Here is a 22,551-nt window from a genome sequence, read left to right on the forward strand (position 1 = left end):
GCAGTGAATGAATACTGAACCTCGAACTCCTGTATCTCTAGGATCAAGGCAGGGTAATGAGTTGGAGAGTGTGTCATACTCCGAAGGGATCTTGAATTGCAGCAAGGCAGCCTCTAGATGTCGAATACTAGCAAACGCAGTAGTGAGAAGTTGGATCTGATGCAGACAGCAGTGAGGAGAGACTAAAAACGGAGCTTGCAGGAGAGAGAGAGACTAAAAACGCAGGTAGGACAGCCTGCAGGAGAGAGAAAGACTAAAACAGAGCCTGCAGGAGAGAGAAAGACTGCAGTGATTGTAGATAGGAGAGAGAAAACTGTCAGGGTGGCAGCTGGAGCTTGCAAACACAGCAGTTTGTTGGCGTGGCAGGCTGTACGACAGCAGTGCAGATGAAATGCAGTCAGTCGCCAGGCAGAAACAACAGCAATTAGCGTGAGTGTTAGAAACAGGCGCCAGACTGTAGGGAACAGTGATGGACAGCAAGGGTTGAGATGTCCTCCGTGACTGGGGTGTGGGTAGCGAGCTGGTAACACCTGAAACTTGCAAAAACGAGATTGTAAAAGAGTGGGGGGCTGGTTGCCAATTTATAGAAAATTAGGGTTCTAGATCCTTTTCCACTTAACTTTCTCGATCCGCTCCCCATTCTAGGATTTTGGCTAAAATAAGCCAAAAATAAGCATGTTTTGGGGCTGTTTAAGTGGCTAAGTGCATTTCTTAGCACAACACCCCCTTTCAGGCCCAAAATTGGGCGAGAAAAGTTGGCTAGCCTAAATTTTGATTTACCGCAAGGCGTCCCACCTCAAAGTAGCCAGGGCATCGGACAAAAGGTGCACGCCGACTGCCCAGTGGCCTACCAAAATTACAGAAGCGATGGATATCTTACCAAGGGAGCCCAAGTGATCATCCCAGAGAGGTCAGGGCATCGGACCAAGGGTGCTCGTTGGTTGCCCAAGGGCCTACCGAGGCCTACAAAGGCGGATGGAATCAACAATGGACTTCTTTGTTTTGTTTTTTTTTTTTGAAAAGTGTTTTGAAAATACAAAAGTAATATAGGGGCAGGGGCTGATTAAGTGACAAATAGGAAAAGATAAAGAGAGTTTTAAACCCAAGTTATTCACAAAACTAGCAAGCCAATCCCTTGCACTGACGAGGATAAGTGCCTAAGGATGATAAAAGTGAGTGTATGTGCCAATCATGTGTTGAATATGTGAGAGGTAAAAAAAACGGTGGGCTTAGTAAGACAAGCAAAGCAAGCAAGCAAGCAAGGGTAGGGAAACTGTCTTTAGGAAAATTGCCATGTGTTATGCTACGAATATGGTGGATCCTAGAGTCGACCACTCCAAAAGACCGAAAAGGAATAAATGTGCACAGATGCATGTTGACATGAACAGAATGCCAATGCATAGGGTAATGCAAAGGGAGATGCAAGATGTCATGCTCATGCAATATGCTATGCAACGGTGCCACTGGGATAGTGCCCTTGCAGGGGAAGTGTTCACTTGTCCAAGTGCCCTTTTACAATCAGGTCATCTTGATAGTGCGGATGAAGTTACAAATGTCCATAATACAATACAAAAGAATAAGTGAATGTAATGTCTAAAAAATTGTAAGCATCATCACTGTCACGATCAAGAGTAGGGGCCGCCCCCTCTTAAAGTGAAAGGGAAAGCAAGAGGGAAGCATCCTCTCCCCGTCAAGCTGAAGAAGTAGGAAAGGGTGTATCCAAGCCGATCCTGGGTAGCAGGACCCAAGTACTGAAGAACCGGCTGGTTGACCACTTTGGTCAAGATATCTGCAAAATCATATGATGAAGGCATAAACTCAAGGCGAATAGTGCCTAGCTCAACCTACTCTCTAGAAAAGTGAAACTGGACTTCCACATGCCGTGTCCGTGGTGTGATGATCGGATTGCCCGCAAGGGCAATGGCACTTTGGTTGTCGCAGTAGACAACTGTGGGAGAGTCGCATGGAAAATGAAGCACCGCCAATAAACTCCTCAGATAGATGGCCTCGGTGTTGCCATCGAAGAGAGCCTGGTACTCAGTCTCGGCCGTGGAAGCCGCCACCGTCTCTTGCTTACGACTGGACCAAGAAATGGGAGCCATGCCCAAGGTAAAGAGGTACCCGCTATGGGAACGTCGGGTGTGAGGATCTCCTGCCCAATCACAATCAGTGTGCCCCTGCAAACATAGACAAGAACCATGTCAAGCCATAAGAAAAAGTATACCGCAAATAACGCAACACATGAAGACATGCAATCCAATGTGACATCCTAGGTGCTGTGAAATACTGACTGAGTATGCTAACTGAGTAAGCTAAATCTGGCCTAGTGTGAATTAACCAAAGAAGTTTTCCTACAATAGAACGATAGGTGTGTGCATCGAAGGGCTGTCCTAGGGTATTCTTCGACAAGTGGACAGTAGGATCAATAGGCGTGGCCATTGGCCTTGTTTGATCCGAAGTGTACTGTTCCACAAGCTGAAGTGCGTACTTCTGTTGTAACACAAAAATACATCCTCTAGAACGAACTACCCCCATCCCAAAAAAATAAGACAACAAACCAAGGTCTGTCATTTCAAATGTAGCTTTAAGCTTAGCCTTAATTTCCGCTATGGCAATAGAATTTGAACCAGTGGTGAGTAAGTCATCAACATATAGCAGGATATAGTTAACCCCCTCTGGAGTGGATCGAACATATAAGTTCGGGTCATAAGGGGTAGAATGGTATCCATGAGTTTGTAAGAACTCATCCATTCTATGGAACCAAGACCACGGCGCTTGCTTCAGCCCATAAATAGCTTTCTGCAAGCGGAATACCGTATCCCTAGGGTTCCTTGAGGGAAAGCCCAGTGGTTGCTCCACATAGACTTCCTCCTCCAAGTATCCATTCAGGAAGGCACTCTTGATATCCATCTGATGTATCGGCCAGCCGTGGTGAGCGGCGAGCGCGAGTAGCAACCGAAAGGAAGTCAACCGTGCAGTAGGGGCAAAGGTCTCTTCATAATCAATGTTGTGCTTCTGTCGAAACCCTTGCACTATAAGGCGAGCCTTGTACTTGTCTAAAGTTCCATCAGCATTTAGCTTTGTCCAAAAAATTCACTTTGTCCCGATGACTTTCTTGTGACTCGGACGATCCACCAATGTCCAAGTCTCATTTTGGTCAATACTCTCTAGCTCCCTTTTCATGGCCTCTCGCCATCGAGGGTGTTGAAGAGCCTTCTGCCAGGTATTTGGCTCAGAATGCGCTATGTAATCAGCTGTAAACAGCGATGTAAATGATGCTTGAGGAGCAAACTGGGCAGATCTTCTAGGTCCCTCCGAAGTGGAATCCGGTGGTAGGATCCTCGAATCCCGCATGGTCTGCTGGCACCAGCGAGGTAACGGGTCTCGCAAAGGGGCCTGGGAGGTGAAGAAACTGCGGGAATGTCAGGAGCGGGAAGTAGACTAGGCTCAGTAGGCACGATCTCTGATGATGTGGAAGAAGGAAGCGGATCGGAATCCGGTGCAGAAGATTGCACAATATCCCTCTCGTCAAAGACAACATCCTGCCTAATAATCACCTTGTTTGTCCAAGGATCGAACAAACGATAGGCTTTCACTTCAGAGTAATATCCCACAAAAATAAGGAGATCAGCGGCGGAGAGTAAGCTTTCCTATCTTGTCATCAGGCGTGTGTGTGTACGCACGACACCTGAAGTCTCTGAAATGGGAAATAACAGGCCGAGAGCCAAAAAATGCCTCATATGGGGTCTTTTGAGGAAGAGCCGCAGTCGGGCATCGGTTGAGGATATACACTGAAGTGTTAACAACCTCGACCCAAAGGTGCTCAGGAACCTCTGCTGCGAACAGCATAGAGCGTGCCATTTCCATGACTGTGTGGTTCCTACACTCTACGACTCCATTCTGAGAGGGGGAGTTGGTAGAGGTGAGCTGGCGAGAAATGCCATGCTTCTATAGAAACTCGGAAAACTCGTGGGAGATAAACTCACCACCGCTATCACTCCTCATGTACCCAACACGACGACCAGTTTGGTTATGAACCAACATCACCCAAGCAGAAAAATATGTGAAAGCATTTGACTTATGCTTAAAGAAGTACACACACATGTATCGAGAATGATCATCCACTATTAAAAAGAAGTACAGTGCGCCGTTCAAAGTAACAGTGGATGTTGACCCACAAAGATCAACGTGAATCAATCTAAGAGGCTCCTCAGCTCTATGTGTAGACTGCTGAGGAAATGGGGTACGGTGCTGCTTCCCGAGCTGACAGGCTTTACAGACATCTCGAGCTAGCTTCAGGCGTGGAAGGCCCTCAACTAACTTGCGGCGTGACAACTCATAAAGTGAGTTATAACCAAGATGCCCTAAGCGAAAATGCCAAAGATGCTCATTGTGCGTAGGCTCCCAAGATGTGGCTAAGGCTTGGAAGCTATGGAACACAGAGCCTTCGGTGGTCGGCTTAGTCAGAAAGTGTTTCGGCGGTCGGCTTGGTCAGAAAGTGTGTCATGTGGTATAGGCCATTAGGTTGTGCCTCACCGCGAGCAATCACTAAACCAGTCAGAGAGTCAAGGACCTCGATTGTGGTCGCTGTAAAGAAAATTGCTCGCCCCAACCGACAAAGCTGTTGAACAGATAACAAGTTCACCCCAAGCTGAGGGACATGATATACATTGTCTAGCGAAGCTAGATCCGAACCCTTGTCAGTGGCAAAACTGACGCCCGAATCTTGACCGAGGAGTTGTTTCCTGCACGGACCTGCCCGACTGCAGGGGCTCGGGTACGAAAAATGTTCTCTATAGGAGTCATGTGATGTGTAGCTCCACTCTCCACAATCCAAACTGGAGCTGAAGTACTCGGCTGTGACGAGTGGGCCTCTGTAATAACCTCGTCGGGAGGCAACTCACAGATGTGGATGAGACTCGCATCTGATGTCTCCATGGAGACGATATGGGCCTGTGCAGACCAGTCAGACAAGCCCTCTGGAGTTGAGAACGTTGTCAACTGAGATGACTGTGTGGTGGCAGTGTGAGTCTGACCTTTAAATTGCCCCTTGCCATCACCCTGCCTCCCCTGCTGGGGGTTGCTTGACTGAGGGGCGGGGATCTGAGACTTAGGTTTTGGTGCTGTGCCTTGTGCCTTTGATTGACACTCGTTGTCAAAATGGCCAGCCTTTTGACAATGTTGACAATACCTATTCTTTTTAGGTACATTTTGCCACCCAGGTTTGAGTTGTGACTGGGAGTTTCCTTGAGAATCCCCAGATTGATTTAGCTTTTGAGTTTGATTTTGATTTTGAGTGGAGGTTTGGTTTGGTTTTCCCTTTCCTTGTTGCCCTTTCTGAGAATGAGCAAGAAGAGCCCTCTCTGAAGAGGAATTCATATGAAACTGATCGAACAACCGTGCGTAACGCAACAACTGATACTCAAATTCATAGAATGTAGGCATGGTAGGCTTTGAAACTATTCCTTCCACAAAATTGAAGTATTTCTTGGGAAGTTTATTTAGGAACAATGTGACTTGATCGTCAGAGGACTTGGGAGTCTTCGTAGCAGAGAATTCAGCGAGGAGACGCCGATACTCAGCCAACTTGACTTTCAAGTCATCCCGGTCAGTGATTTTGAAAAGCTGAAGCTCATGGTCAAGATTAATACGATGGGTCCTATCTCGAGCCGCATAGCAGTCAGTCAAGTGTGCCCATCGCTCTGACGCTAAGTCAAAATGCTGAGGCTGAGAATGAAACTCTGGCAATAAGCCCTGCATCAGCTCGACAATAGCGGAGGCATTCCTAGCCTTCCATGAGCGGACGACCTCGCATGGAACAAATGCGGGATCGGGTTGGGGTTCCAACCCTTGCAGTAGATCCCATAGGTTCTGTGAATCAAGAACATGTCTCATCAAATTTGACCAAGTAGTAAAGTTTGACCCGTTAAAATGAGTCTTGTCATTAAATGCATTCTTGACAGAAGATGAGCTAGAACCATGAGGTGTCGGGTGGGTGGAGTAAGATAATGGTGGGAAAGATGGTGGAGGTGAGAGTGTCTGATAAGAGTAAGGAGGGGGAAGAGGTGGGTAGGCAGAAGTAGGCTGTGAGTGTCCAATGAGTGCCGATTGATGCTGAGGCACTGGAACATGAATGTGTCCATAAGGTGCCGGTGTAGGTGGAGGCACTGGGACACAGTAGCCTTGTCCAAAGTAAGGCTGGGACACAGCATTTTGACCAGAAGATCCACTAGGCAATGCCATGGAGGCAAACTGTGGAGGCAACTGATCTACACTCGGGAGAGATTGAGTGGGATACCCAGGCTGCAATGATCCCGAAAGTGTGTATGAGGTAGGTGGAACACCACTCGGCCGAGGGAAGGATGAGGTCCTAAAGGATGTGCCTATGTTTCCATAACCCCCCGGTGTGATGTGCGGTGGGACATGAGGTGTTTGAAATGGAAATGCAAATGGTATAAATGGAAGTGATAAAGCAACGGAAAAATGTGGTGGGATGGGTGGGTTTTGAAAGTGAGGTGTATGAGGTGCAGATTCTTTTTGTTCATTTTTATCATTTAAAGACTGAAATGAAACTGTGAAGATGATGATATACCATGTAATGAAGTGAAAGGAACACCAAATTCATTTCGATTATGTGAAATAGATGGAAAAGAAGGAAGGACAGAAGAAGAGTTGGATTTTTCTTATAATCCCCGTGACGTGTGTTAACATACAAGAATTGGTCCTCTAGAGGACCTTTTCCGTAGTCAATAGACTGGACTCTTTCTTCCACATGATCTCTACCAGTATATTGCAAAACAGAAGAAGTAAAAGAAGAAGGCACAACCGACGAATCAGAAGTACCTTGCATTGGAGAGGACAGAAGAGTCTGAAAAAATGGAATATACTCCGTATCTTGCTCTCCAAGAGGGGGGCCCATCCCTGATGGAGGTCTCTACAGCCCTGCAACATCAGCAGACTTACGTGCAACATCTGAAGAGTGAAATCCATGCATACCTTCATTAAGAAGGTTTTCTTGAAGGGCAATCCTTCGGTCGAGCTCCTCAATCTTCTTTTGTCGATAGGCTATGATCAGTTTATATTCCTCAGAGGTCAACTTGCCTATCTTTTCTTCCATGCACTCAGATGTTTCTCCCACCATGTCAAAACTTTGTGGAGCAAGCTGATTGGCCCACTCTTGCGCGGTTCTCGGCATAGGCTGATCTGGAGACTGAATCGGTGTTGATGTGTTCGAAGTCATTTGAACCTATTGTTGTTCTTGCTTCTTGCGAAGAGCTTTCAGATCAAAGGCCTAGGTTTCTCAGAGAGTACCAGTCTCTGACACCATGTTAAAAAAAAAAACCCTAACACAGAAACATAAACAGAAACCGTACGACAAAGCACAGACTGATAAAAAGAACACAGTTAGGGTTAGGGTTAGAGTAACTCAGAGACAATGAACACAATGAATAAATGAAATGATATGACTACTAATAATACGATGCTCATGTAGCAAACACACTATGTAGTGAATGATTACTGAACCTCGAACTCCTGTATCTCTAGGATGAGGGCAGGGGTAATGAGCTGGAGAGTGTGTTGTACTCCGAATGGATCCCGAATTGCAGCAAGGCAGCCTCCGGATGTCGAACACCAGCAAACGCAACAGTGAGAAGCTGAATCTGATGCAGACAGCAGTGAGGAGAGAGAAAGACTAAAAACGGAGCCTGTAGGAGAGAGAGAGACTAAAAACGCAGGTAGGACAGCCTACAGGAGAGAGAAAGACTAAAACGGAGCCTGTAGGAGAGAGAAAGACTGAAAACGCAGCCAGGACAGCCTGCAGGAGAGAGAAAGACTGCAGCGAATGCAGGCAGGAGAGAGAAAACTGTCAAGGCAGCAGCTGGAGACTGCAAATGCAGCAGTTTGCTGGCGTGGTAGGTTGTACGACAGCAGTGCAGATGACTAGTAGAAACAACAGCAATCAGCGTGTGGAGGGCTGGAAACAGGCACCAGACTGTAGGGAACAGTGATGGACAGCAAGGGCTGAGATGTCCTCCGTGACCGGGGTGTGGGCAGCAAGCTAGTAACACGTGAAACCTGCAAAAACGAGATTGTAAAAGAGTGGAGGGCTGGCTGCCAATTTATAGAAAATTAGGATTCTAGATCCTCTCCCACTTAACTTTCTCGATCCGCTCCCCGTGTGTGGCAGGCTGAACGACAGCAGTGCAGATGAACAACAGTCAGTCGCCAGGCAGAAACAGCAGTAATCAACGTGTGGAGGGCTGGAAACAGGCGCCAGACTGTAGGGAACAGTGATGGACAGCAAGGGCTGAGATGTCCTCTGTGAGCGGGGTGTGGGCAGCAAGCTGGTAACATCTGAAACCTACAAAAACGAGATTGTAAAAGAGTGGAGGGCTAGCTGCCAATTTATAGAAAATTAGGGTTCTAGATCCTCTTCCACTTAACTTTCTCGATCCGCTCCCCGTTTTAGGGTTTTGGCTAAAATAAGCCTAAAATAAGCATGTTTTGGGACTGTTTAAGTGGCTAAGTGCATTTCTTAGCACAACAAGCAACTGCAAAAAGTATCACCACCTAGTGACAGAAGGAGTTCTTGAAAATGTGGCCAAGGGGATTTCTTGCAAACGCAAACAACCTTGTGAAATGCAAAAGTTGATATTTAAATGCATGTAACTGGGATTGTGAGATGGTTTGTTGTACGAAATTGAAATGTTTGGGGGGTAGCTTATTCATGAACAAAGGGACTGGTCGTCATTTGACATTGGTGGGCGAGTAGTGGCGAACTTAGCGAGAAAATGATGATATTCAGCCAACTTGATTGTCAAGTCATCCCTCTTATTGATTTTAAATTCTTGGAGCTCATGGTTGAGATTGATACATCGGCTGTGATTGTGAGCTAAATAGCGATCAACTACATGTGCTCAATGCTTAGATGCAAGGTCGAATTGTTGTAATTGTGAGTGAAACTTAGGCATTGAACCTTGCATGAGCTTGACTATAGTGTTTGTGCTTTTTTACGAGTGGACTATCTCATATGAGGATTAATAGGGGTGAGGTTGGGTTCCAACTCTTAATTAAGGTTCCACTAGTCTTGGGAGTCCAAAACATAGTGCAATAAATTGACCAAAGTTGTGAAGTTTGACCCATTGAAATGAGTCTTGTGTGTTAATGCATGCTTGGTTGTAGCGGATGAATGGAAGGCTGTGTGAGGTGTCAAATAGATGGGTGACATTGAATAGATTGGTGGTTAACTAGGTGTGATGTACAACATTGAAGTGCGTTACATGGTGACCCTAGGTGTTTGTGTGAAGATATGCTAGGGTTTGCACTGAGGGAACATAGCATGCACAACCAAGACTGAAACACAAAGACTCAGATAGAGACAAGCAAAACTTAAACCCTAAATGCAAAATGCAGAAACTCAAAATTCAACTCAAAGACAAACATAGAGAGAAGAAACTCTAAAGTGAATGAATGTTGTAAGTGAATGTAAGAGTGTATAGAATGCCCAAGGGTAGAGCAGCCAAAAAGCAGGTATTGCAGCAGTCGTCCAGTGGGAAAGATGGCAGCAACTTGTTGCCTTGTACTAGATGTTAAAAACGTAGGTTGATCAGGTGCTATGATGACGTAGTAGATGGAGACCTCCAAACAGCAAGGCGATGGCTGAAAACAGGCCGCCTAGGGTTGGATAGTGATGGGTTGTAGTCGATGATGGCTAGACAGTAGATGGTAGGTGGCCAATGGTTGAAATCTACACGGTAGAGTGAGAAACTTGTACAAAAAGATAAGGCTGAATAGTAGAGAGCTTGTCTATTTATAGATGTTGAAGGTTGCCCCAAAAACTAGGGTTTTGGGAAACCATTGAAACTCTCTCGAACTGCGCATCAAATTTACATTTTTTATTCATTAAGTGTGTTTTGGGGCTGTTTAAAAATGCTAATCAGCTGTAAAGCGTGTTTTAGCTCAAGAGTTTGCCCCAAATAAGGTATTTGAGGTGTGTATGCCAAAAAAGTGTAGGATGGCCCAATAGGAATTGACATATTAGCAAATTTTCTAGGTACGTGAGAGATTAGAGGGAGATTGAAATGTCCACCTAGACTCCAGTATGCCCACGAGACACGACACATGCCATATCCACGAGCACGAAAGGGTGGTGACCAATGCTACTAGTGCCCATCCAAATGCTCAAGGGTGTAACTTTTCTCCCCTTATGAATGATTGCTGTCCTTAGCAATATTATCAAGGATGAAGCGGATAAAATGACTCTTCAATGAATGTGTTGACTTCTATGTAGCCTTCATCTCTAGGTAGTTCTTCCAGTTGACTAAATGCTTGGAATAATTGGTTCGACTAAATCGTTTAATCCTATGGTCAAGAGCCAATTTAGTTTCAAGTGGAACATAAGGAGCCATGTTTTGAAGCTAGGACTTTCTCAGGGCGAGGGTGTTGCCCTTGGACTCTCACCAAGGTCCTTGATAAGGTCCACACCTTGCAACTCCATGCAATGTGCCTCAACTTGCCGCCATGGACCTTGGTGGGGGTCCAAGGGCACATTGCATTGAGTCGAGTGGATAAGGCCCACTTCTACTCAGGGATATATATTGGTATTGCATACTCTATTGAACATAAGAGAAATAGCCATTAGAGTTGCCTCCTAGCCATAGAGCCAAACAGTCACGATCCACTCTCGAGCTTGGGAACTAGTAGCAGATTGGGCCATGACCACATCCCAAGAGTTGGCGTTTCATTTCACTAGTCCACATTGTCCTAGACTACAAATGCATTGGCCTACAGGGCCAAGAGTTCAAAAGTGGTGATCACACAATGATGTGCATAATAGGGCCTTGAGTCCTATAAATAGAACTTGGGTGCTCTAACCTTGAAGTGTCTCTATAGTGCATTTGCACTAAGTCACTTTGGACCACAATGACCAATGCTAGTAGTGCCCATCCAGATTCCCAAGGATATAACTGATCAGAATATGCATGGGTTGGATATCCTTGTGTGTAGCTTCCCATCGATGATTGGTCTCGAGGGTTGATCGCTTAGGACCGTTTGTGAATGATTATTGATGAGGGATGCACAAACAATTGACTTTATTTATAGAGGATTTTGGTGTATTTGTCCTAATTTTCAAAAATAAAGCTATTTATTTTTGGTAATTAGCATTAATAGATTTTTGGGATTGTTTCAAGGTGACTTAATTTGGGATCAATACACAATATTTGCATACCCCAATATCAATGACTCAACAATGGTTAAAGTAAATGTTGCACATGTGAGGTGTAACTGGGGTTAGAGTAAATTTATGAGCCCGAGATTTGAGGAAATCATGGGATGTCAAAGGGAAAAGTTGCTATAAGTTATGTTGCACAGGTACTTGGTGGTATCTAGTGCCAGTTGTTGGCCTAGGTCATTCATTTGGCCATAAGTATCAGTTGTTGGTGGGGACACTCGAGAAGTGGTGTTTAATGGTACCTAATACCAATTTGATGGTTAAAGATGGCGCATAAACACTCGGGAGTGGAAGTTGCTTAGCCAATTTAATTATTGGCCAATCAGATTATTTTTTTGGACATTGAACTAATCATTAGATTAATTTTCAGTATTTGAAGACTAAAAATTAATATGTAATTACAGATAATGTTGGAAAAACCATTTGGGAAGGTTGCCACTTGTCAAAAATGGCCATGCAAGACTGAAAAACGTCTTTAGTGGTTGGAGAGAGGCATTTTAGTGCATTCAGCCTGGAAGAGAGAGGGAGGAGATGTTGGTGGTCTGATCTACAGCCATTGGAGGACTTTTTGAGGCTGCCAAGGGCAGGAGAAGACCAATCTGTAGTAGGAGACAACATCTGCAGGCTGTTGAGGCAGGGCAACAATAGTAAATGATTGATTTTCTTCAGTTCTTCGCAAAGAAAGTTTGAAATTTCTCTCTCCTCAGCATTCTCTCTCTCATCTCCCAGCCTTGCTCCGAAGATTACAACATTGAAATCACGAGAGGCTGAGAAATTTAAGATTTCTTTGTTGTAAACCCTAATCTGAAGCAAAAATTAGGGTTTAGTAGCAGCCTTAGGAAGTGTGCCAAAAATTGGAAGCTCCAAGACTTGGATTCAATAGGGTTGAAGCTGTTTTCAGTCAAATTCAAGTGGAGGGAGCTGCAAATCAATGAATTTGGGGCATTTTCCATCTCCATCAAAGTAGGTGAAGGCCAATTGATTGCCTGATTCAAGGGGCAAATTAGATTGAAGACTTGCTGGTCATTTTGGACAGCAAGGGGAGTTGGAATACCGAAGGGGATTGGGAGAATCCCATTTTACATCATCTTCTTCACTGAAGTTAAAGAAATACCAAAAGGGGCGCCAATTTTGGGGCCAACAAGGTGTCCATTGTCCAAGATTGTAAGTTAATTTTCATTTCTCAGTTTTGTAATAAATGTTAATGCTGTAACTAAGTTGTAATCAGGGAGTGCCACCCACCATCAGCGGAAGGAAGGCTGGTTTCAGGGGGTATTTTGGGAGTCGTTTTTGGTGGGTTTTTTTTTGTGGGTGAGTTTTTAAACTTCTTCCAAGGATTTTTCCTTTTATCACACAAACACATACAAACTCAGTATACTCTTGTATGAAGCCATGTCAAATCGGCCCATATTACCCATTTAGTTTTTCTACAATGGAAAATACATGTATGCATGCATGCACTCACATATGTTCTTTGGTATTATACATTCACCCACCGCATGGCATGCACACTTTTTAAAATGTTTTTTATGTATGCTGTCTCCAGGTCCCACCCCCTGCCCCCTTTTCCTGCTTTTGGCTGTACCCCATCACCAACCCTGTTTCCATCCCCATCCCCATTCTGGTCCCCCATTCCATGTTACCATGGATTATGGATGTGCTTCAAGGATGAAGTTTTCCATATAGATGCAACCAGCAGCTTGTGGGTCAAAACATGAGCAGGAGCAGCCTTTACTGCTCAGAATCTGGTGGGAACTAGGGACAGCAGAGGAAATACAGATTGAAGCAGGCTCAAAGCAGTCAAAATAAGGCCCTATCTCAGTGAAATATGGGCTGAAAGAGCAGTGTGCCAATCAGGTGAAAGCACGAACTCACTGGCAATGAGCTCAATGAGCTGTGTAGCAAAATACTGCAGTCTTACTGGCTTGGAAGGCAGGCGGCAACTGGTTGGGAGTTGCTGAAATTGACCTTTAGTAACTTTGAAGGGAAGTTAAACATAACCGTCACACACAATGCTTTGGTACTGCAGAAATCGAAAAGCAAAGAGATCACCTATAGGAGCTATATAGCTATTGCATAGAGACACCAACACCAGATTGGCCCTAGCTCTTGGTGCCCCTTGTGGTATTTTTTAATCTATTGAAAGGGCTTTGATAGTACATGACAGCCAAGCTGTCCAAAAATCTGAGAACTAGCACCACAAGCCAACCAGGTACTTGTGATCTTTGCTAAGAGAGACTGTCCACTCCCCCAGTATAATATGAAAGCCTGTACTAACTGCTTGCTTCCCGGAATCCTCAGCACACGGATTCACTCTTCAGAATATTTATTCTCTCTTTTCTCTCTTGCTGCCAATTCTTACTCACTTGGAATTGGAATCCTTTCTGCAGGAGCAAGCTAGGATGAGGGGAGAGAATCAAGCATGGCAGGTGGCAGCCAGGCCAAACAACAAACACCAGTCATGAGTTTCAACATGAGAGTCCAAAACAACACGTGCATGCACAGTGGCAGAATGTGTTGTACTCTAAACACATGTTCGCCATATTGATTTGCTCAGTTGTGACTGTAGAAAGAAGCAAGATGACTCCAAACTGTAGCATGTCTATTCCTTATTCCTATTTGCGTGCAGCGAATGGTGAAAAAGGCACAGAAAAATGCCTCTTTTCTTAAATAATTCAATAAAATGATACTTACTATTTGACTGTGTTCTTTCACATGGTGCCATGTGTGTGCCCATATTGCTTGCCATTTCTTAGGTGTCTACCTTGTGTCAGTCACCAAAAGCCAACTTGTTACTGAATTGCAGCGTCTTGGGTTCAATGGCTGATTGAACTGAAAAAACTCGCACATTACTACATGCTATGGCTGAAAATCAAAGAGCTCTATCTTCATTAAGGCTAACTGTGGCTGAAAAGAAATGTTCTCTATCTCCACAACTATTGATGCTTGTTGGACATCTTGAGCCTTTATCCCATCAGAAAATGCAGATGTCAGATCACCTCTGACATTCACTTGCATTCTTTCGTGCTTAGTCTCAAAGACAATTGGCTGGGCTTTCAAAGGTTGGACAGAAGCAGGTACAACTTTAGCTGTGCTCGTCAGCTGACTCTGCAGATTGTGAACTGGCTGTTGCTGATGGTTTGGGGTACTACTTGTTGGCCTTCAGCAAGCCACATGGTAGAAGGTATTTGGCAAATACAGGGCTTTATGGTTTACTCTATTGGAAGAGTAGTCTTGCTTTTGATGACAAGAAGTTCAGGGATCTGTAAAAGTGGTCTCATGTGGTGAGGGCTTTATAAAGCTGTCAAACACGTTGATAAAGTATTGTATATTAAGGAGCTAGTGATGGTTTCTGATGTCTGTTTTCACTAAATAACCAAAGCCTCCTTTGTCTAATCTTATTACATGGAACTGTGATTAGAGTCGATTGTAACTTGTTACTTACAATGGACAGGACAAACTGGCTGCTGAAAACCCTAGGAATTCTCTTCTAGAGGTACATGATTGAACTTTGAATTGCTAGCTTTTTAGTCCTTAGGGGAGTTGGATTGAGCTCCTCTTTCATTTTCTACCTTGTGATGCTTTCTGCATCTATTAGTGCATTCAAAGATTCACAAATCTGCCAGCTCAGAGGTAATGCAGGAAGTCATGATCTGAAGCTCGGAACAGAAACACTTCAAGCATTGCGCAGCCTAACATCTGCAGGTAGATTCTTTCTTGGTGCTCTTGCATGAATTAGGTTGTACCTCTTGAAATAATTAGTTTTGGTGTCTTGACAGGCAAACATGTCAAGATACCGCGGTATGACAAGGTACAAGTGTATGCTCTCTACATACTTCATGGTCAGTGACAATTTATCAACTCTTGACACTGGATATATGATTCCATTTGCAGTCAGCTCGCAAGGGTCGTGGTGACAGGGCTGATCCTTCCTGTTGGACCGAAGTTCAGGGTCCACTGCAAGTAATTTACGGGACTCCCATGTGCCAAATATTTTCTTACTCTTGGTCTTTTCTTCTGTTACTGGTGACTTAATTTTGTTTTCAAAACTAAATGATTTTGTTTTTGGCTATTATGTTCAAGGTTTTACTGTTTGAAGGATGGATGCTTGGTTTCCAACCAGTTGACACTCCAATGTATCAAGCTGTTGATCCACAGGTGTTTAATAGATATCTGCTTTTCCAATTGCTAATGCATTCCTGTTTCTGTTTCTCTTTTCATTTCCCCTTTTCCCATAACTATGTTGCCATTAGCCATTAAAAATGTAGTTCCCTCCCCACTTCCAAACCAACAACTTTTTGTGACCTGCAAGATAAAAGTGGGCTTTCATGGATCTTGGATGTGAGTGGAGCTTTAAGCTGTAAGCACTACAGTGAAGCAAATCATTTCTAGATCTCTGTCAAAGGCTGCTTCTTACAGTTGTGGGCACATGTGCAGGAGTGTGAGTAGTGATAGGTAATTCTGTTGGCAAGATTATCATGACAGGCGTATATTAGTCTGCACTATGATCAAAAACTTGAAATCAGTATATTCGGTAAAGCAGCACTACAACACCACTAATGGGTCTAAAGCCAATAGAGGAGATGCAGACTTAAGGGACTTCATGTATGTATTGTGTTCAGTATTATGGAATGCCTAGTAAAATCCTTCAATTGTCACGTAAAGAACAGTAGATTCGGACATCAAAGTAAGTCGGGATACACATTGCAAATAATTTTGTGATTCACAGCTTGCTCATAGACATTCATATTTGGAAGGCTATGGTACGGGAAAAATCTCACAAAATTTCCCATAAGTTATGGGATATTCCTGTGTATTAGCTCCCATTATCTGTTTATGAGTACTGTCAGCTACTTATGGCTCAAGATTGTTAAGGTTCTCAGTGTTCTAGTTATATTGAAGTCTGTGGACAAGCTAGTGGGGCTAAGATACAAGTTTTGTATTCTGTGCCAAAGATCAGGGTCTTTTGGTTTGTTGAAGGGTCATTTGATATGCTCTCTCTCTCCACTCTTAGACAATCAATAGCCAGATTTTGGAAAGTGCGCTGGACATCTAATCATTTGTCCGTTTTCTTGACAGCTTGAAGCAGTGAATAAAAATCTTGCAGCTTACCATGATGCCTGGGATAAATTGATTGACTCATGGATTATCATTAGAGTTAGCAAGCTTGAAGCAATATATCAATGGCGTCTACAGGTAAAGAGTGGACAGCATGTATGCTCCACCTTTATAGAATTGCATTTTGATATATAATATTTGAAGGATTTGCTTATAATGCAGGCTGAAATTGGGATGAGGTTGATTGGAAAGCCTGGGATGACAGATGAAGAGGTATTGGGGTTCTAACAAGCATTATGGCCTGGTGTTTCAAAGTTTGTTGATTTTTTGTCATTATGGTTTCATGTCTTGAAATTCTGTTACTTGTCTATGATTGTAAACAGGTGAAGGACTTTGTCTCCCGCTACATGCCTGCTTATAAAGCATATCTACCTGGACTTTACAGCTCTGGACCAAAAGGTGCAAAGCCAGAAAGAATGCTTCAGTTTGACATAGATGAGAACAGAAATCCAATTGGTTAAGTGAATCAAGGTGCGCCTTGAACCTTTACATGGACAGATCCTACACAGTGGGGATTTTGCAAGGGCATCCCTAAAAGCTCGATTTGAGCGAACAGTCCAGTGCAGGTACTATGAGTGTATATAGTGTTGGGATTTCAAACATATGAAGGGTGTAATGTCAATTGTATTCTTTTGCTTTCCATTCTTTTGATGGGAGGAAATTAGAACATCCAAGCAAGGGTGATTACATCCTTTGGCTTTGGTTTCAATTATTTTTTGTTTTACTTATTTTATTTTTGGGTGTAAAGTCCTCTTTTACATGGAAACAAATTTTTTACTTCTATCGTCTACATGGAGGGAACTTTTCTGAATACCCTACTCGTACTTACGATAGTCAAAGTCTAATAAAGAGAGGGGATGTATAACAAGTACAATCACTCATTCCTCATTGAACTCAATAGGAACACTAGTAAGAATCCCATGACAATGATGGCAATAGACTCTAATATCCCACGTGAAAGATCCGTCTGCACTCAATGATGTGGTAACCCTTACTCCACTAGATCACTTTGCCTTGGTGGTAATGATTCTCTAAATATGGATGCTCAAGATAAGGAATGATTTTTTCCATCTAATAGTCTTGGTACCCTTTGCAAGTTCAAGTTGAATCTTGAAGGACTTGCACATGCACCAAGTCCAATATCATCCCCTACATATAATAAGGCTTTGATTTATTGAAGTTTACTTCAGTTTTGAACTCTAACCCTTGCAAACCTGCTAAAAGGGTTGTAGAGCCATTCTTTCCTATAAGGAGAATCTTATAAGAACCATCCTATTTAAGTTCCAACTTGCTTGTGGGAATGCCTCACACCAGGCATCATAATATAAGACCAATTGACTCTTAGCAAATTTATACTTCTAAGCCCGAAGGTCATGAAGCATTATGTCTAGAGGTCTATCACCATTCAAATTCAATACTAATTTCTTGATTGAAAAGAAATACATGTAAGGGGTTGTTGAGTCGTGGAAAGTTATTTTAAAGATTGATAGTGTAAGGTGTCAATTGGAGAAAACACATTAAGGCCATAACCACGTCCTCTAAATATTACGGACAAGATAGAGACATGGTTTGATGATTGACATTGACTTGGCATTGCTATGTTGAAATAGTCTTCTTAATCCTCACAATAACATACTTTTGCATATATTACAAATTGTTGAAGGCTATCTGTAAGTGGAAGAGGCTAAGAGAATATTAATTGCCCAAATTCAAGTGAGGGCATTGGGCAATATCTATGGGGGGTCATCCCACAAGTCTTTCTTTCATGTGTTGAAAAACAAGCAATGAAGGGATACCATTATTGCAATTGAGGATGAAGGAGGCAACTAGATCAAGGATGATGAAGGGATTTCCAAGGTGTTCTACAAGCATTTCGCATCAATTGTTGGGAGTAACCCTTTGCTAATTGAGAACTATGAGGAAATGAGTGTCGTTTTTGGGCTCCATGTGGTCTAGGGTGGACCCACCTACATTCATGTAGCTAGAACGTCCCCTTCATAGAGGATCAACCCTACTTTGCTCTGACTAAGATGAGGAAAGGCAGGTTTCTTGTGGATTTTTATTAGCCAGTGTGGAGTTCTTGTGGGAGAGACCTTTGTTGACGAATCAATGCCTTTAGAGTTGACGGAGTCATCCCATCAAAATACAACAAAGTTCTTGTAAAACTCATTCTTAAGAATGATTTGCAGAAGTAACTTAATCATTTTAAGCTCCTTACTCTGTTAGATCTCCCCTATAATCTTATGGCAAAAGCCTTGGTACTCAAGGTGAAATTCTTTTCTAGCTAGAATACTTTCAAAGCAGAAATAGGGATTTGTTCATACAAGGAGGATCCATCTTGTAAAACTCATTCTTAAGAATGATTTGAAGAGGTAACTCAATCATTTCAGGTTCCTTACTCTGTTAGATCTCCCCTATAATCTTATGGCAAAAGCCTTGGTACTCAAGGTGAAATTCTTTACTAGCTAGAATACTTTCAAAGCAGAAATAGGGATTTGTTCATACAAGGAGGATCCATGATGTGATTTGCAACATTCTATTTGGTAGTGATAAGGATATGGAGTTTAGCGGAGGATTTTACTTGATCAACATGGATTTGATAAGGCATATGATAGGATTGCATGGGATTTCATACTAAAAGGTGAAGGCTCATTTCTCAAATGCATTTACAATTATATTAGTATCAATGGAAATTTTATCCCTCCCTTTGACCTAAAGAGGTTTATTTAGCAAGGAAGCCCTTTATACCCTTTGCTATTTGCTAGAGTCACTCAGCCTCAACTAGTTAATGTAAATTTCAAGATACAATGCGATGCAAAGCCTCTTGCATGATGGGAGCATGTTTGTCTCACAAATGTTCACTGACAATAATTTCAACATTGTCAAAGCAAAAAGGGAATTAACATAAGAAGTGATGTTGGTATATGAAGAATTTACACCGCTATTAGGTTCAAAAATTAGCACGGAGCGAACATAATTTCTTATGCTATATTGCATTAGGGGACACTTGAGGTCAAAAAACAACCTTATAAAGGAGTTTGGCCAAAAGATTGCCTAAACAAATGGGGGCAAGGTGGAATTTTCGCAAATGAAGTCGAAACTTGTTGAATATTGCATTTTTAGAACTTACTCTTTAAGTAGGTAAAAATAAATGTTTAGGATAACTCCATTGTTTCACTTACAAACCCTAGCAACCCATATATCAATGGAAAGCTCATAAAGAGTAGGTTTTAAAAATGCAATTTGAGACAAGTTTCAAGTTTATTTGCAAAAATTTTACTGTGCCCCCATGTTTTGAGGGAATGTTTTGGTCAAACTCTCTTGCAAGGGCATTTTTTGACCTCAAGTTTCCCCTAATGGGAGGATGAGGGGAGGCATTCCAAGGCTACAAGATCATTAGGAAAGGGCAAGTCTTTTGATATCTTGGGGCACTTGTTGGACTAATGGTAACCACAACACAATGATTTGAATGGTTGTAGATTCGGAGAGAAATTCTGTGATATGGAAGCACATCTTTGGGTATAGTTAATAGACTCATTGCCCTAAAGTTTTGTATGATGCATATTATGATCTTTAATGCATTTGTTGGTCCTTTGGAGGGAAGAGGGGAATTATAGCCATTTCATGAAAACAATTCACAACTCCTACTGACAAGTTGGGAGAACTTACATGCAAAGGAAATTTGATTTTCTTGTCAATTACTAAAAAGATTGAACGAAGAATAGCCATGGGAATCAATAGTGCATGATTGGAATTGGGGCCACAGGGAATCGATCATCGGGACAAGCTTTTGGGCAAGAAGACTATAATCAAGATTAAGCAATCACAACTTGGACAATTTCTTTGCAATGGGCGACACACTCAGAAGACTCTCATGGAAAGGTGCAACCGATGGGAGAGGTGACACATCACTATTGCAAAATGTGTGGTTGATGTTGGAGGCTTATAGATATGGGTTTTACCCATTCAAAGAAAATTGTAAACTTGTGGCAATTTTCAACAAAGGCATCAACACATGGCTCGACATGTGGAGTTATGCTAATTTGTCATGTAAGTAACTTAATAGTTTTGCAGGGGAACATAATCTCACAGATGTTGAGAGTACAATTGGCTAATTCGAGTCCTTGAGAAAAAGAAAAAACAATGGCCAACATTGGTGCACTATGGGATCAACTGGGACTAATAGGCTAGATGAATCACAGAGGGAAAGATGCAATGAAACTTAGGAAAAGAGAGGATTTTGAATCCTTTGACAATACATTCGTTCTAAAGGCTCAAAAGGATTGGATCATAGATAACTCTAGAGGTATAATAGAGACATGGAAGAGGAGACTCACCAAGCCTTGGAAGGACACATTGTCAACTAAGCTCTGTATGGCCTTATGGAGAGTAGCAACGTATAAGAAGCCCACCAAAGATAGACTGAGCTTTTAGGAAAATACTAGCCCAACCTATATCTGTATAACCATGAAGTCCAATGGTACTCCTGCATCATAGAATAAGGTGTAATTCAATGTGGACTTGGTATAGCGCAATGTACACCACAATGCATCCAAATGTGGCTTCCGTGGAAGCTACAAGAGTAGACTCTTCAAACCAATTGTGTAGTTTAGGTGTGGCTTAGTGATCTTCAAGTAGATAAGGTTGCCCACAATCTTTTGATATATAGTGATGTCCTCAATCAAGTCATCCCCATGTGCACTAAGCTTAGCATTAACATCCAAAGGTATAGAAATAGGCTTGCAATAAGCCATACCATACTTCTTTAACATTGAATGTAATAATACATAATACTTGCATTTTAAAAAAAAGTACACTTTGTTCCACATTACTAAGGCTAAAAGTTCTATAATCTAACTTATAAAGTAAGACAGTTTGAAATACTTAATTCTTGCATGATGTATTGGTTGCAACATTGGGCAGAGCTCTCTAACTACACTTCAAGTGATTAGCATCATAGTTGAGCAAAAGGATAGTGCAATTGCTCGCCTTTGCTCTCATAATTAATTAGAAATAGTACGCTTTGCATGTAATGATGTATGCTTGGTTGGTTTGTAATTGAGTAGTTTCCTTGCAAAGAAAACTTGATTTACTTGCATCTCATTATGAAAGTTGTGCAGTGCACACAATAGAATACAAGATGAAACTTGTTATTTACTAGAAAAACAAAGTGCTACACATTATGTTGTAGGCCTTGCATGGTCTAGATGTTGCTATGGTATAATGCACACTATCTTTTATGGGTTTGGAAACTTCAAATAACATGCAAAGATGGGTTTATATAAATAATAAAAAATTGTGTATACATAAGTCATGCAATGTATAGCCTCTTTTGTAGACTTCATAAGACCATAAAAGCTCACATGTAGGCAATAAAGATAAGGTTTAAGAGAAAATAAAGAAAGAGCTTGCATCTAAGAAGATAGAGCTTAGGTATGAAGGCCATTGCATGCTATGGTCTACAGTCTAGAACAAAAGGAGTCTATGTCCGAAAACAATCATAGTTGGATGTCATTATAGGGATGCATATGTAAGAGTTTCTTCTTGAAGAATAATACTTAGTTGCTTATATGTACATATAAAGAGAGAGGGGGGGAGGTAGGGATAATTTTCCCTAGGGTTTTTGTCTAAGAGTCTTGTAGTCGATGTCATCTTATAGACTAACCATCAATTGCTATTGAGTTGCTCACTCAACAATGAGTCAACAATGATAATAAAAATGTGTGTTGCAACTTATGATGTGACACATATCATGTATATTGAAAGAATATATATAATTGATGATTTGTTAAGTATTTTATTATATGTCAATAAGAAATTGGATGCTTCACTAATAAATATATAGTGATCCACTATGGTGGGTTTAACCATCCTAATATAAGCAATCACAATAACCATATCATTCTCTTTCTATAGTAAAAAAATCAACTTCCTCAAAGTGTACGGCCGCAATGAGTGTTTATTAAAAAAAAAATGGATTTATTTTTGTGATATTCATCACATGATAGTAACTTGTTGCATTTGCATACATGTGACAATGGTGTTAAAAGTGAGGAGAGACAAGGAGGCAAAGGGATAGAGCAAGAGCTAAGAGTAGTGTGCTCTGTGTGTCTCTTCATTCTCGCATTCTTCATTATCAGTCTATCACACTTAGTCTAACTCTATAATAGTGGAAAAGGCTAGGTCAAACTACTTACCAT

At 42.2% G+C, this 22,551-nt stretch overlaps 1 protein-coding gene across 1 annotated transcript in view; it reads left to right on the forward strand.

Annotated features, from left to right (window-relative positions):
* The window catches only part of LOC148013622 (P-loop containing nucleoside triphosphate hydrolases superfamily protein), a 28,374-nt gene extending 11,246 nt beyond the window's left edge, over nt 1-17,128 (forward strand). Inside the window, exons 4-11 of the mRNA XM_087668625.1 lie at nt 14,688-14,729; nt 14,860-14,938; nt 15,013-15,044; nt 15,128-15,196; nt 15,317-15,391; nt 16,313-16,429; nt 16,514-16,564; nt 16,675-17,128. Of these exons, the coding sequence (XP_087524751.1) occupies nt 14,688-14,729; nt 14,860-14,938; nt 15,013-15,044; nt 15,128-15,196; nt 15,317-15,391; nt 16,313-16,429; nt 16,514-16,564; nt 16,675-16,812 (603 nt within the window). The 3' untranslated portion in view covers nt 16,813-17,128. The remainder of the gene's footprint in view (nt 1-14,687; nt 14,730-14,859; nt 14,939-15,012; nt 15,045-15,127; nt 15,197-15,316; nt 15,392-16,312; nt 16,430-16,513; nt 16,565-16,674) is intronic.
* Nucleotides 17,129-22,551: the final 5,423 nt, after the last annotated feature.

The sequence above is a fragment of the Lygodium microphyllum genome, chromosome 26 (assembly GCF_053477565.2).
Source record: "Lygodium microphyllum isolate KBCC chromosome 26, Lygodium_microphyllum_v1.1.10, whole genome shotgun sequence".
Taxonomy (NCBI): domain Eukaryota; kingdom Viridiplantae; phylum Streptophyta; class Polypodiopsida; order Schizaeales; family Lygodiaceae; genus Lygodium; species Lygodium microphyllum.